General features: G+C 37.6%; 1 protein-coding gene across 16 annotated transcripts in view; it reads right to left on the bottom strand.

The window, feature by feature from the left end:
* SOX6 (SRY-box transcription factor 6) overlaps positions 1-15,082 on the bottom strand; it is a 666,111-nt gene that overhangs the window by 135,900 nt on the left and 515,129 nt on the right. For 12 of the 16 annotated variants that reach the window (XM_062196439.1, XM_062196440.1, XM_062196435.1 and 9 more), the window contains one exon: positions 9,562-9,685. In XM_062196439.1, coding sequence (XP_062052423.1) covers positions 9,562-9,685 — 124 coding nt within the window. The remainder of the gene's footprint in view (positions 1-9,561; positions 9,686-15,082) is intronic. The other 4 variants (XM_062196442.1, XM_062196434.1, XM_062196446.1 and 1 more) reach the window with 1 other exon arrangement.

The following is a 15,082-nucleotide window of genomic DNA, read 5'->3' as shown; positions in this document are numbered from 1 at the left end:
AGACTCAAGGATTCTTAGTGAGTGTCCCCAAAGAGAGAATAATCTAGTGTCACAGCTGATTTTCCATCCATTGAAACAGAAGAAAAGCACACTAAAGATTCCTTTTTTTTTACAAATTATTCCATGGTGGCTTCATAGGATGCTGATAAGTTACCAAAAAATCTACAGACTCCACTATTATGAGCCATCACCATTCTTGCTACATTACAGAGATACATGAATCACAAATCCCAAAGTAAACTTAGAAACGTCACTTGCATTGGTTACATATAGTTGATATAGAAAAACATTACAATTCCTCTGTACTATGAGGGAATGCCATAAATCTGAACTTATCCTGGGCTACATCACAATACAGCAAGAGCCAGCAGGTAAGAGCTGAATTCTATTTAGAACCATTAAAAAATTTAAAACTTCAATTTGTTTTAAGGACAAATAGACAAAAAATTTAGCAAAGACTGTGATACACATTGATGAAACCACTGTGGTCTTTTTTCTCCTAGTGATTTCTCCTGGATTCATCAAAGAATAGATAAATGATGAAAAGATTTTTGATCATGAGACTTTTTCTACAATCATCTGCATTGTTTTTCATACCTTTCAAAATGTTAAGAATCAAAGATAAATCTTAATTTCTTCACTTATTTTATAGCCACATCCTGACTTTTGGCCAGTCATTGAAAATCATAGAATTTGTAACAATAGCAATTAACTGAGTGAGTGTGAATGAAATGATATTAAATCTATCTCCTTTATAAGCAATCAATGTTAAAAATCTCCATTTTCAATTCTTAATTATATTTAATCAATAATATAGCTCCCATATATGAAGGAGGAGTTAAAATAATTCTTGATCTTCATAAAACTAAGCTACTTTATACAGGTTAAAATATTTTCTTCCTAGAACTCAACACTTCTCTTTTAAAAATTAGGGTACTAATATGAACAACCCCAGGAATGCTTTGATTCCAGGCACATTGATTTAACTAGTCAAGTATTCTAATAATGTTTACAAATCTCTGCTTTGAAATATTTTGGAAGAGCGAGAAATAGCTGGCTTTACAAGATGTAATTTGGTTAATACCAAGTATAAAATCATATTTTCTCAATACAGAAAAATTCAGATTTTTCTTAAGATTTCCCACACGTAAGCCATGTCTCCAAGAGTAGGGAATACTAAATCAATCTGAAATCTGTCTCTACTATTTTCTAGATGCAAAACTTTAGAAAAGTTAATTAACATTTTTGAGGTTTTCTTTAACAAAATAGAGATAATAACCACCTATACCACTTTTATCTTACAGTTGCTATAAAAATTAAATGAGATTTTATATACGCATACATGGGTATCTTGGCAGATAAGTGGCATTCAATAAAATGCTAACTGGCCGGCGCCGTGGCTTAACAGGCTAATCCTCCACCTTGTGGCGCCAGCACATCGGGTTCTAGTCCCGGTTGGGGCTCCGGATTCTATCCCGGTTGACCCTCTTCCAGGCCAGCTCTCTGCTATGGCCCAGGAAGGCAGTGGAGGATGGCCCAAGTCCTTGGGCCCTGCACCCGCATGGGAGACCAGGAGAAGCACCTGGCTCCTGGCTTCGGATCAGCGCGATGCGCCGGCCGTAGCGGCCATTGGAGGGTGAACCAGTGGCAAAAAAGAAGACCTTTCTCTCTGTCTCTCTCTCTCACTGTCCACTCTGCCTGTCCAAAAAAAAAAAAAAAGTAAAAAAAATAAAATGCTAACTGAAACAAAGGAATTAAAAAGCATAATTAAATTATTAATAATTCATTTTATTAATTTATTAATTTATTAATAAATTAAATTAAAAAGTAACTACCAATTGTATCAGACGTACCCCATTAGACAACCTATAAGAAATGGGCAAATTCCTTAAAACAACCTAACTGTCTCAAGAAGAAAAAGGAAATCTCAATAGGTTTAAAGCAAGAGATCAAATCAGCAATCAACAAATCTCCCAGCAAATCAGTAGTCAAAAGTCTCCCAGCAACCACATGGCTTTACCAATGCCTTTTACAAAATGTTGAAAGAATTAATACCAATCGTTTCTATGCTCTTAGAAGAACTGGAGAGGAGGGAACACTTTCTACCTTATTCTGTGAAGCCAACATCAACAGATACAGACATCACAGGAAAAGAAAATTATAGACCAATATCCTTTATGATTATAGATATAAAAATCCTCCACAAAATATTAGCAAATCAAATATAATGGCACATTAAAAGAATTATTCACCATGACAAAGTAGGATTTACTGCAGGAACACAAGGATGGTACCATATAACAAATCAATGTAACACATCACATTAATAGAACCAGGAGGAAGAAAACTCATGATCATCTCAATTGAAACCGAAAAGGCATCAGACAAAAATCCAACACTTTTCCATGATAAAAACTCTCAGAAAACTAGGAATAGATAGAAAATTCCTCAGCGTGATAAAGAATATTTATGACATAAATTCAGTGGGGGAAAGACTGAAAGCTTTCTCCCTAAGATCAGGAACAAGAACAGGATGCTCACTTTCACTGGTGCTACTCAGCCTTGTACTAGAAGTTCTAGTCAGTGTTATTAGAAGGGAAAAAAAACAAAAACAGTGAAAGGTCTTTGTAAAGAAGAGGTAAAATTATTTTTATTTGCAGATGATATATTCCAATATACAGCAAATCCCCAAGAATCCATGATAAAGCTACTAGAACTAACAAATCCAACAAAGTGGCACTGTGTAAGATTTAACACATAAAAATCAGTTATGTTTAAACAAACCACCAATGAACAACCTAAAAGGAAATTAAGAAAGCAATTCTATTTACAACCATATTTGAAACAATTAAATACTTAGCACTAAATTTAACCAAGAGACTGAAGAACTTGTTAAGATGAAACTTAAAAAACACTGCTGAAAGAAGACATACACAATTGAAGGGAATTTGTGTTCATGGATAGCAAGACTTAACATTGTTAGGATGTCAGTACTACCCAAAGCGATCTACAGATTCAAGGCAACTCCTATCAAAATTACGACATTATGGAGTAGCAAGTAAAGCCTCTGCCTGTGCTGTCGGCATCCCATATGGGCACCAATTCGAGTCCCTGCTGCTCCACTTCAGATCTAGCTCTATGTTAATGTGCCTGGGAAAGCAGCAGAAAATGGCCCAAGTGCTTGGGCCCCTACATCTATGTGGGAAACCTGAAAGAAGCTCCTAGCTTTGGTCTGGCCCAGACCTGACTGTTGCAGTCATTTGGTGAGTGAACCAGTAGACGGAAGATTTTCTCTCTCTCTCTCTCTCTCTCTCTCTCTCTCTCTCTCTTTCAAATAAATAAAATAAAACTTAAAAAAAAAAAACCTTTTTCACAGAATTGCAAAAGCCATTTCTCAAATTTATATGGAATTACAAGGGGCCCCAATAGCTAAAACTCTCTTGAAAATGAAGAAGTTGGAAAACTCACACTTCTCCACTTCAAAATCTACATAAAGGTACAGTAATTAAAACTGTATAGTATTGGCACAAAGAAAGATCTATGGACAACTGAAATAGAATTGGAAGCCTAGAAATAAACCATTATACATAAGGTCAAATATTTTTGACAAGGGTACCAAACCTTTCATTGGAAAAAAGGCTATCTTCAACAAATGATGCTGAGGAAACTGATATCCACATGCAAAGATGATCCAGTTTTTATATTTTATTCATGGTTGTACTTTACAACATATTCAAAAGTTAATTCAAATGAATCAAAGATATAAAATTAGGTGCTAACACTATAAAAATATTAGAATAAAACATAGGGACATGGGGTAAATCTCTACGATTTGGATTTAGCAATGATTTCATTGTTATGATACCAAAGCACAGGCAATAAAAGAAAAAATAGAGAAATCAAATTTCATCAAAATTAAGAACTTTTCTGCATCAAAGCATACTATCCAAAAAGAGCTAAAAGACAACCTAAAGCATGGGATAAAACACCTGAAATCATATACCCAATAAGTTATTAATATTTATAATTTCTTAAGAACTGACAACAACTCAATTACAAAATGGGCAAAATACCTAAATAGACAGTTCTTAAAAGAAGACATAAAAATGTTCAGTAACCACCTGAAAAGATGGTCAACATCATAAATCACTAAGGAAGTGCAAATCAAAATTGCATTGAGATACCACTTCATACCTACAAGAACGATTATAATAAAAACTGTTCTTTATTGGGAAATAAGAGTTGATGAGGATGTTAAGAAATTGGAGCCCTTTTACATTGCTGGTGGGTACATAAAATGACTATCTGCTATAGAAAATGGTTTGGTGTTTTCACAAAAGAGCCAACACTAAACTCATAATATAACTCATCAAGCATTCCTCAGTATACATCCAAAAGAACTGAAGGCAGAGAATCAAACAGGTATTTGTACATAAATATTCATAGAGATATTATTCATAATAGACAAAGCATAGAAACAACAACCCACTGTCTACCACTAGACAAATGGATAGGCAAATGTGACACATACAAACAATGGAATATTATTCAGCCATTGAAAGGAATTAAATATTGATGTATGCTACCACATGGATAAACCTTGAAAACATCATGCTTACTGAAATATGTCAGACACAGAAGATAAATATTGTCTGATTACTTTTACATGGACTACCTAGATAATCAAATTCATAGAAAAAGATAGTAGAATAGAGGTTACTAGAGTCTAGGGATGAGGTTTTAGGGAGAGTTGTCATTTAATGTACTACATATTTCTCTAAAACGAAAGTAGAGGATTTTGAACGTTTTCTTTGCGAAGAAATGTTAAGGGGCAGGCATTTGGCCAGTGGTTAAAACATTGCTTGGAACACACATGTCCTGGATCACAGAACTTCAGTTTGAGTTCTGGTTCTGCTTCTGATTCCAGCTTTCTGCTAGGGCACACAGTGGAAGGCAGCAGGTGATGGTTCAGGTAACTGAGTCCCTGCCACCTGTGTGGGAGACCTGACAGCAGTTCCTGATTCCTGGCTCCTGGCTTCCCCGGGGTGCAGCCCAACTGTTACAGGCATTTGGGGAGTCAACCATCAGATGGGAGATCTCTGTTTCTCCCCTTTCAGATAAATTCAAATGATTTTTAAATAAATATATATGCTTAACCTGTTTGGATATTATACAATGTACACATGTATTGAAACATCACATGGATGGGGCCAGTGCTGTGGCGCAGTGGGTTAATGCCCTGGCCTGAAGTTCGGGCATCCCATATGGGCGCCAGTTTGAGACCCAGCTGCTCCACTTCTGATCCAGCTCTCTGCTATAGCCTGGGAAAGCAGTAGAACATGGCCCAAGCCCTTGGGCCCCTGCACCCATGTGGGAAACCCGGAGGAAGCTCCTGGCTCCTAGCAAGAAACATTACATGGTAACCCATAAATATAAACAATATTTATGTCAATTGAGCAAATGTTTTTAATTAAAAAGTAAAAAATAAAGTTTTGGTTATAAATCATGGTGATAGTTATACAAAATTATAAATGTTTATTAAACTCACTGAGTTGCACCTTACAAATGGCTAAAATGATAAATATTATGTTGTTTACATTTTACTACAATAAAAAATATTAGATACATTTATAAAGTAGCTTCTGGTCATTGAGTAGAGGGGCATTATGACTCAGCTCAACTTTTAGATCACATTTCTAACAGATAAGAATATAGTTTAAAGTATTCCGTTTCATTGTCAAACTTTACCCAATTCTAGTGCTGCATAATTTTCAAAGAATGCTCATTAATTTAATAAATTTGTCACATCCACATTGAGTAGAGACCAAATCATGACACATTTTTTTAGGTTGTAAAAAAGTATGATTCAGCAAAGCTAAATAGCATGTTCAAGTAAAAATGAAGTAAATGATCTATGTGAACAGTTAACAACAATGATTTGGCACAGTGATCATATAGTAAATTATGATATATTATAACAAGTGAGTAGATGGAGGATTCAGGGCAGGCAGACATCCTACACCCAGGATCTCCTAGCAAATTTGCAGGTGTCAGTAGCATTTTTTTTTAATTTGAAAGGTGGAACAATGGAGATTGGTGGGGTGGGGGAGACCCATCCACTGATTCACTGGGCTGCAACACTCAGGCTTGGGCCAGACCAAAGCCAGGAGCCAGGAACTCCATCCTGGTCTTCCTCCTGGGTGACAGGAGCCGAAGTACTTGAGCCATTATCTGATGCTTTCCCAGGAACTTTAGCAGGAAGCTGGATGGGAAGCAGAGCAGCAGTGCCTGGAACTCAGTGCTCTGGTGTGGGATGCCAGAGTCACAAGCTGTTGCTTAGTCCACTGTGTTACAACACTGGCCCCAGCAACAATCATTTTAAAATCCCAGCTACACGAAGCAATGGGTCAGCCACATCACTCCTGGAGCATGAAAGAAGCTCTTTATTGTTTTTGTTTTCCAAGCAAGTGAGTCTTCATCTGAAAAACACTGGTAACTGCAAAAGCGGCTTTCTATTTTGATTTTCTTAAACAGCAGTGCTCACATGTTTTTATCTTATCCTTGATTGCCACAGCTCTCAGTATCACAATGTAAAATAGCAAAGCAACCAAAAGCCTGTGGGTTTTGTTCTGATGATGAGTTCATTTCTAGAAAACGCCTCTTATTATAAAACCAGCATCAGAGTAAAAATGTTTAGAGATCAAAACTCATTAAAGCTACTGATCCATTTGAAAGCTGCTCCCCTAAAGTTGTACAATGCTGTGCATGTGCGCAATATACTCCTTAGCAATACACAGGGGTGGGTGAACAGTCCGGGTGGTCACTGTGCACTGGGACCCTGAAATACGCAGACCTACAGGCCAAATCACCTGGAGGGGGTGAGGGCTCATCGTTCCCTGTGTGTTTGTTTATATTGTCCCAACATTGCTGCAGAACATTACCCCCATGTGGTCCCTGCTCTCCAGAAATCAAGGCAACTATTCACTCAGCTGGAGAGATAAACACCATGGAATTATTTCAGATTATAGGAAAGTGGGTAGGGAGCAAAAAGAGAAATTTATTTTTTATAATCTGTTAAGACCAAGGTAGCATTTGTTCATCCTATTGTTTAGGTACCAGAAAAAAAATTTATGCCACCATTTCAAGGCTTTTATGTGCAACAAAATTACTCCCTTCTATAAATGTAATCACTGTGTTACATACATTTCAAGTGAAGTCATCATAGGTCCAATTCAAGGCAAAAAAGTGTTGCTTGTCCAGACTCCAGCCCAACAGTAGTCTACTCTGCCAGTTCACGTGAATGACAAAAACACCACATAAATTGTCTCCCGACTATGTGATTTCTCTACTAGCAGTGTAAAAAACAATTTTAATCCACTTTAAATAATTTTTGCAAACAAGGAATCCTAGATTAGCCAAAATATCAAAGGAGTTAGAGTTCTAGCTACTTAAATTTTTTAATTTTTTGACATAACCTCGGGGGGGGGGGGGGGTCACTAGAAAAACACCTTTTTGCCAGCCTTGCTTTGATTACAGATATTCCTACTTACCCAAACCTATTGTCCTACATTCCTCATCAGGTTTTAACCAGTATAATCAAACTACAGCTTTGCTGCCAAAGGATATGACTCTAACTGTACTCTGATGCCGGGAACGAACACCTGCACAACAGCATCCCAATGTCTGTGTTCTCGGCCACAGGCTACAATCTCATTGAAGCTCTTTGAAGAGGCTTGCTAACAAGTAACCTAAATTCACTAAATTCATTAAATTGAGAGAGAGAGAGAGAGAGAGAGAGGAAAGAAAGGAAGAAAGCAAGCAAGCAAGAAAGCTGTCCTTTCAACATAATTAGGTAAGGAACAGAGTTTCAAGATGTCTATGTGTAAGGCATAAAATAAGGCCCATCTCTGATTTTAAAATGTGAAGGTTTTACTTTAAAACAAACATCTGACATCAAATAGAGTTCCCACATATTGTCTACTATAAAAGTTTCTAGCACTGGTGCAGGAGTGGCACCTAGATTCAGGATAAAGCAATCAGTTTAGCTCCCTTCCATGCTGCACAGGAAGTTGAGATAAAGAAATAGTTTAGATCAACTTCAGACATCACGGAAGAACTAAGCCTTCACACTGACAAAAACATACTCTGACAAAATACTCATACACTCCTGCCCTAACCTCAGTAGATGCCAATTTCATAGGGAATGTAAGTTGCTCAAGAAGTTCTTCTAAAAGGAAAACGAACAACACAGTGTTCTCTGACTCAGGTATCCAAAAACCTCTTGGTAACACAGATACTAGGCTGGACTCATGTGGATCTGGAGAGTTTTCAGGCAGTCCTTAAGTTAGCCAACCCCTTAACATCTCTACTCCTTAAACCGCTCGAGTTTTGCACAGACACCTTACCTTTTCTTACAAGGAGGGGATTTGTCTACCAAATGTAAAAGAGCAGTGAATGGCAGCAAGCAATTAAAACAGATATTGGAGCTCACCAGGTTTGTTTTGTGCTCTCTATAAGCTTCCTTACCCGGAATTTCAGGAAAGTGATTTACATGTTATTATTGCTTTAAGCATATTAAAATGCCATTGTCTGCCTGATAAACCACATACATAAAGAAAATGCTGCACTAAGATTTGTTGCACTCAGATTTGGGGGTTAATATAATCAGGTTAATATGTTAAAAAGAACTTGACATAGAAATTATTAATGAGTAGAACAAGGTCACTACTTCTGAGCTGAGGTCACTTACAAAGAATGCACAACTGAAATTAAGGTTGACTTTTATTTACTTGACTATCTTCTTGCATTGGATTCCTTTGGCAACATATCTTTAAACATTTAAAGCCCTGTTTACAAGGAGGCTCTGAAAGAAGCTTCAAACCATTATGCCCTTAATTGAATTCCCCAGGAGTCCAGTAAACTCAGAGGAATAAAGAAAAATCATAACATTTGCTAAATCATCTCAAAACATATTTCACTGCAAGGTTACGTGACCTGTTTTTTGAGGTTTGAATATACATGGGAAAATGTTACTGAATGCTTCATTATTTAAACTAAAACTGAAATGGATTTTACCTATTAGTGGCAAGCTAATTGAATCAGACCAGTTTTATGGTGGTAAGATAATTAAATCAGAGTAGTTTTAACTTTTCTTCTGAAAGAAACCTGACAACAATCAAGAACAGCAAATATACTATATGTTATCACTTTCCCAGAGTATAAAAGCTCTTAGGAGGAGGCAAGATTTTAACCACAGACAACTAGTCACAAGAAAGTAGCAAGAGAGAGGAGACAAAAATTCCATAGTCCCCCCAGAAAAGCAGCCTTGTGTCTGTGAACTCAGAACAAACCCAAGTGGAAGAAGAGAGAGTCAAAGTTTTCAACAACTAATTAGTTTGTTGCAATGCCCCCTCTTCCTAATTCTAATTTTACTTTGATACAAACTTTTATGATCTTTTTATTCACAGTTCTTGTGTATGTTCCTATGTTTGTTGTGACTACTAAAGAGAAAAATGTGGATCTGAGCATTTCCAAAAGAATGTTAAATCTCTCTCTACTTACCTGGTTTGTATGTTATTCCAGGGGGAAAGAGGAATCCCTGTTGGGCAGCAGCAGCTGCTGCCAGGGTCCGCTGGTCATGTGGAAAAATTGGGATCATGAGCGGAGGCATGTGACCCTGAACCTGCTAAACAGAAGAGAGCCTATGATCAGACAGAGAGCAGATGTATGCCAAGAAGTATTTGTTTTTCTGTCCTTGTGGTGTGCTGGTACCCACACAGCAACCCACCTCTACTTTCATTCCAAATGGGCAATCTGGGAAAAGTCAGGCAAAAGTCCACCAAATCCCCTTCCCTAGATGATAGCGCACGCAGGAGACAGCTTCATTGTGAATTTGCCCCACTCCTGTTTCCACCAATTTGTAGTTAATAGTTGCCTTTTCTCTTTACCTTCCTCTTTTTTTTTTCTTTCTTTCTTTTGAACAGAGAACCAATTGAGATGAATTTGTGAAAACCTTGAGAAGCTTTGCCCTTTCACCTGCCTTGCATTCTATGTTTTATTTTGAAAATAGTATTTTGTTTCCCTGGTCAGAAAATAATGTCTAATTGTTATATATTCCCAAAGCTGTATCTCCTCAGTTTAGGTATCTTATTTCAAAGCTTCACTGCATTACGTTAAACATATAGCTCTTCAGATTTAAGGCTACTACATCTTGGCTCCCAATTAAACTAATATTCTTTGCCATACACACCTTGATGTAACGTATAAATTGCTTGTCTGGCTAAGCAGTTTTACAGCTTTATGCACTACCATGTAGCTCAGTAATTATGGAGTTGTGTTCAGAGAACATTTCATAATAAATCCTACTATATCAAATTTCATTTGACCTCAATAAATGTATCAAAGAGCACAAAAATGCAAACTAGAAAATCTTCACTCTATATCAGTATTTGTATTCCACATAAAGAAAATAAGAGCTATGACAGAATCATGCTTGTGAAAATTACATTTTAATTTCCTAGCTCCCTTCTTTGCTCAATGCATGCTGCCCTGATTCTAGCGTAGCACGACCAGAAGGTTTGTCCTGGCTTTTAGGGCACAGTTTATAGATTAAAATAAGAAAAAAAATCCATACCTTAAAGACCAAAACTAGGATTCACCAAAAGAAATTATCTAATTTCACACTGGGTCTTTGACCTTTTTGACAGTATAAAAGGGCAGCATTATATCTTATTTAAGATACAAATCTTTACCAGTAATTCTACCAACCCTCAACCCACCCCCTGTTCAAATTCCTAAATCTTCTCTTTAGGCAAAATTCCATATACACTGGCTGATGACCTGTTTAAATAGCACCTACTTGCCTTGTCCTGTCCATATTCCCTCCACTATCAGGGACACAGAGCAAAAATGCTTCATGTGGTCTAAGAGGTTTCATTTACCAACAGTTTTTCTCTAGGGAAAGCCCTAAGATGTGGGTTAATAAAGGGCAAGCAAAAAATAAACACTTTACAGTATTTTTCTGAATTCATTTCTCAGGAAAATCAACTTATAATAAAAAGGTCTTTGTGCAATTACTACCTTGCCAGTGGGGCGTGAAAGAAACTAGCTTTGAGCAGCTATTTCTTCCATTTCAGCTGAGGTAAGCCTGAGTTTGAACATTAGACTACAAACTTAGCCTGCTTAAATTGGAGCTGATCCCCTAGTGCCCAGGTCTTGCCTTTAACCCTGAAGAAAACTAGGTTTGCTATTCAGCTCCAGCTCGATGTGACCTGATGCAAACCTGAGTTGTCGAAGATGTGGGCACTGTTCTGTGCTGGAAAATAAAATCTAGTGTGCTTTGTGGTGCCCACTATTCAGAGCAAGAGTACACCAAGGACTATAATCTCATTGTCTGCCAGTACTATGGCCTTAGCATGTATCTAGCACATAGCACAGAAACACAGAAACCCCACAGAGGGTAAGGAAGTGAGGAGTATACGGGTATCATATTTATTTACTCTTTCCTCCATACATTCAACAAACATTTATTAAGTTGCTATTATCTATAAGAGATCTTGAGAAGTAACTGAAAAAATTGCAGATATTTAGTTTTGAAGAGAGAGTATATAAGGTTATCTTCAAGTATGTGAGAGAATAACATCTAGAAGGATTAGATTAAGACAAAGGGAGAACAAGGCTCAAAAGGAAGAGATTTTATGGAAGTTTAATGCAAAGAACTGTCTAATAAATGATTCAACAATCACTCTGAATGCTTTTTTTATTTTATTTTTTGACAGGCAGAGTGGACAGTGAGAGAGAGAGAGAGAGAGACAAAGAGAAAGGTCTTCCTTTTGCCGTTGGTTCACCCTCCAATGGCCACTGTGGCCAGTGCACTGTGGCCAGCGCATCGTGCTGATCCGAAGCCAGGAGCCAGGTGCTTCTCCTGGTCTCCTATGCGGGTGCAGGGCCCAAGGACCTGGGCCATCCTCCACTGCACTCCCGGGCCACAGCAGAGAGCTGGCCTGGAAGAGGGGCAACCGGGACAGATTCCGGCGCCCCGACCGGGACTAGAACCAGGGGTGCCAGCACGGCAGGCAGAGGATTAGCCTATTGAACTGCGGTGGCGGCCTGAATGCTTTTCTGATAAGCAGTCAAGTAAAGGTTGTATTACACCCCCCAATATATTAGAGATGTTTTTAAGTGCATATGTAACTAGAAACCTGATGAAGAAATCACCAAGTCAGCCTTTCCAACTTTGTAATACTGGAGTTGTTTAAAAGTCAATGTTAAGAAGGTTGCATGATTACAGTCATTCCTTTACTCATTCATGTAACACACACTTATTGAGAATTTATGACATGCCTACAAAGGCTTCGTTGCCAAACAAATGTGAGTCCAAATCTATGCACTACCATTTACTTTGCTGTGTTATTTTGAACAGTTATTTCACCTTTCTGAGTCTATTCATATTTCCTGATGTAAAAACTGAAGCTAATTACACTACCTTGCTTGGTGATTATGAGAATTAAATAGATAATAAAAGTAAACAATTGAGGGACAATGCCTGATGTAATAGTTAACTGTGTAATGTCATAGTAAATGTCAGATCCTTGCTCTTTTCTTGTGCAGTTTGTAATTCGGTACTAGAAAATTATTAAATTATGCAAAAACAAGAAACAGTGGCTCTTACCCATAACTCTACTTCAAGAATGAACATAGGGACCAAGTAAATGATTCAGTTTCAGGAAGAGGCTTACTATATTCTTAGCAGACAGCATGCCTCACAGAGTTATTATCCCACCCCAAGTATCTAGAAAACCATGAAAAAGAAGTGGAATGACAAGGATCATTAGAAGAATTAAATAGGGATCTTTAGTGTTATTCATTAGATAGAATCTCATGTTGTAAACATAATTTGATTTCTACTTTGGTTGCCCAGGCTCTGAAGATCATGAGACTGCATATGGAAGTAAATGTCAGGTAGGGACCAGATGATAATTCTTGAATCTTGGTGTCTAGAGGTATTTCTCTGCAACTGTCAACATTCATGTGATAACTAGGGACAGTGTCTAGGGTCATTTTTAATGCCAAAGAACTCTAGGTTTTTACTGTTAACATAAGCTGTAGGAATTCAGTGAAGTTCCTTTCCACTCAGCATAGTCTACAAGACGGGATATATCAGAAAATTTGAATGCTAACTAGTAGCCAAGAGACTATCTCAATAAGTTGAGAGACAAAGGGACAGAAGACATTATGAAAGCAATAACAACAGAATCATAGAGTTGGAATAGAGCTTAGAGTTGATCTAATCTAGTAACTTCAAATTTGGTACCTGACAAAGAGCATCAGCAATGTCTGTGAGCTTTTTTTTAGAAAGCAAATTCTTGGGTTATACCCCATATCTCTGGAATCAGAAGCTTGTGATTGGGTCCAACAATCTAAATGTTTTCCTAAAACTTAATAAAGTGGTGATTTTTTTTTTATTTGACAGATAGAGTTAGACAGAGAGAAAGACAGAGAGAAAGGTCTTCCTTCCGTTGGTTCACCCCCCAAATTGCCGCCATGGCAAGAGCTACGCCAATCCAAAGTCAGGAGCCAGGTGCTTCCTCCTGGTCTCCCAAGCGGTTGCAGGAGCCCAAACACTTGGGCCATCCTCCACTGCCCTCCTGGGCCACAGCAGAGAGCTGGACTGGAGGAAAAGCAACTGGGACTGGAACCCAGCACCCATATGGGATGCCGGCACTGCAGGCGGAGGATTAACCAAGCGAGCCACGGCGCCAGCCCCTAAAGTGGTGATTTTCAAACTTTAGTGCACATCAGAATCAATCAGAGGGTTTGTTAGTATACTCAGTATCTGAATTTGTAAGTTTAGGAGGGGCCTGAGAGTGTACATTTCTAACAAGTTCCCAAATGCAGCTGGTGCTGCTGGTCCAGGGATCATTCTTTGAGAACCACTAATATAGTCCAGTCCTCACGGTTTACGCACCAGGAAACAGATGGCTAGACAAGGTTATACTGCCTAGACAGAGCTGGTCCTAGAGTCCAGAGCTGATAATTACTCTGTCTGCAGCTCTGTTACATCACATGAAAGTCAATGATAGAACAGAAAGAAGTCACTTGTACAGTTTTAGCAGAGAAAACCTGGAGGACTCCAGGTGAAAATAATTTTGTGTTTCAGAGGTATTTTGTTGGACATGGTTCTGAAGTTTGGATGCTAAAATGTTGTTCGATTTTAAATAAAGTCCATCCTTCTTTCTTATTTTTACCTAGAATGTACTTGAACACAATGTATACCTTCAATAATTCAAATATTTATAATACATTCATCAATAATGATCATTCAGTTCCAAGTGACAAAATAAAAATAGCCCTTAACTTATTTTGAGTAAAACAGTGTTGTAACAATTCAAAGTGCCCTTTATAAAAGACAAGCCAGAACATCCAATAGCTAGGGAGAATCCACACTGAAGGAGAATGGTGAAAAGATCCTCTTTTGGCTCTCATTATGGAAGTAATGATGATGGCTATAGAAGCTAATATTTTTCAGTGTGTCCCACATGTTAAGCTCTGGAAAAATGATTCACAAACCCTATCTCACTAACTCCTGAAACCCCAATGAGGTAATTACTATCATTATCTTTATCCAGCTAATGTGATAAAGTCATAAAAGATTAGGTATTTTGTCAGTTAAGAAGTGGTAGAGGCAGGAGCAAGTCTAGGTCAAAGGTTTGTACTTTGCTAGGGTCCAAGTTTGTACTTTTATGAATCTATCATATCAACCATAAAGTCATCTTTTGTTAAACAGATATTAAAATAGATAAGGGATAAATTCCTTTGAGATAACAATTACCTGACTGCCAGTTCTAGAAATATAATCATAGATTTGCACTCAGTTGTAATAAATAATCACATGTACCCTATCCTCAGTTTCCTCCAATGGTAATATCCTGCAAAACTCCAGTGCAATATCACAACCAAAGAACTACTGACATTGACACAATCCAACAATGCTATTCAGATGCCCCTATGGTGTTAAAGGATTTATGTCTTAAAAATTAGCAAGAATAATGAGGGTCTATGAATATTTCCAACTAATATAAGT

The sequence above is a fragment of the Lepus europaeus genome, chromosome 7 (genome assembly GCF_033115175.1).
Source record: "Lepus europaeus isolate LE1 chromosome 7, mLepTim1.pri, whole genome shotgun sequence".
Classification (NCBI taxonomy): domain Eukaryota; kingdom Metazoa; phylum Chordata; class Mammalia; order Lagomorpha; family Leporidae; genus Lepus; species Lepus europaeus.
Note: the sequence above shows the minus strand (reverse complement) of the source record. Positions and strands in the feature narration are given on the sequence as shown.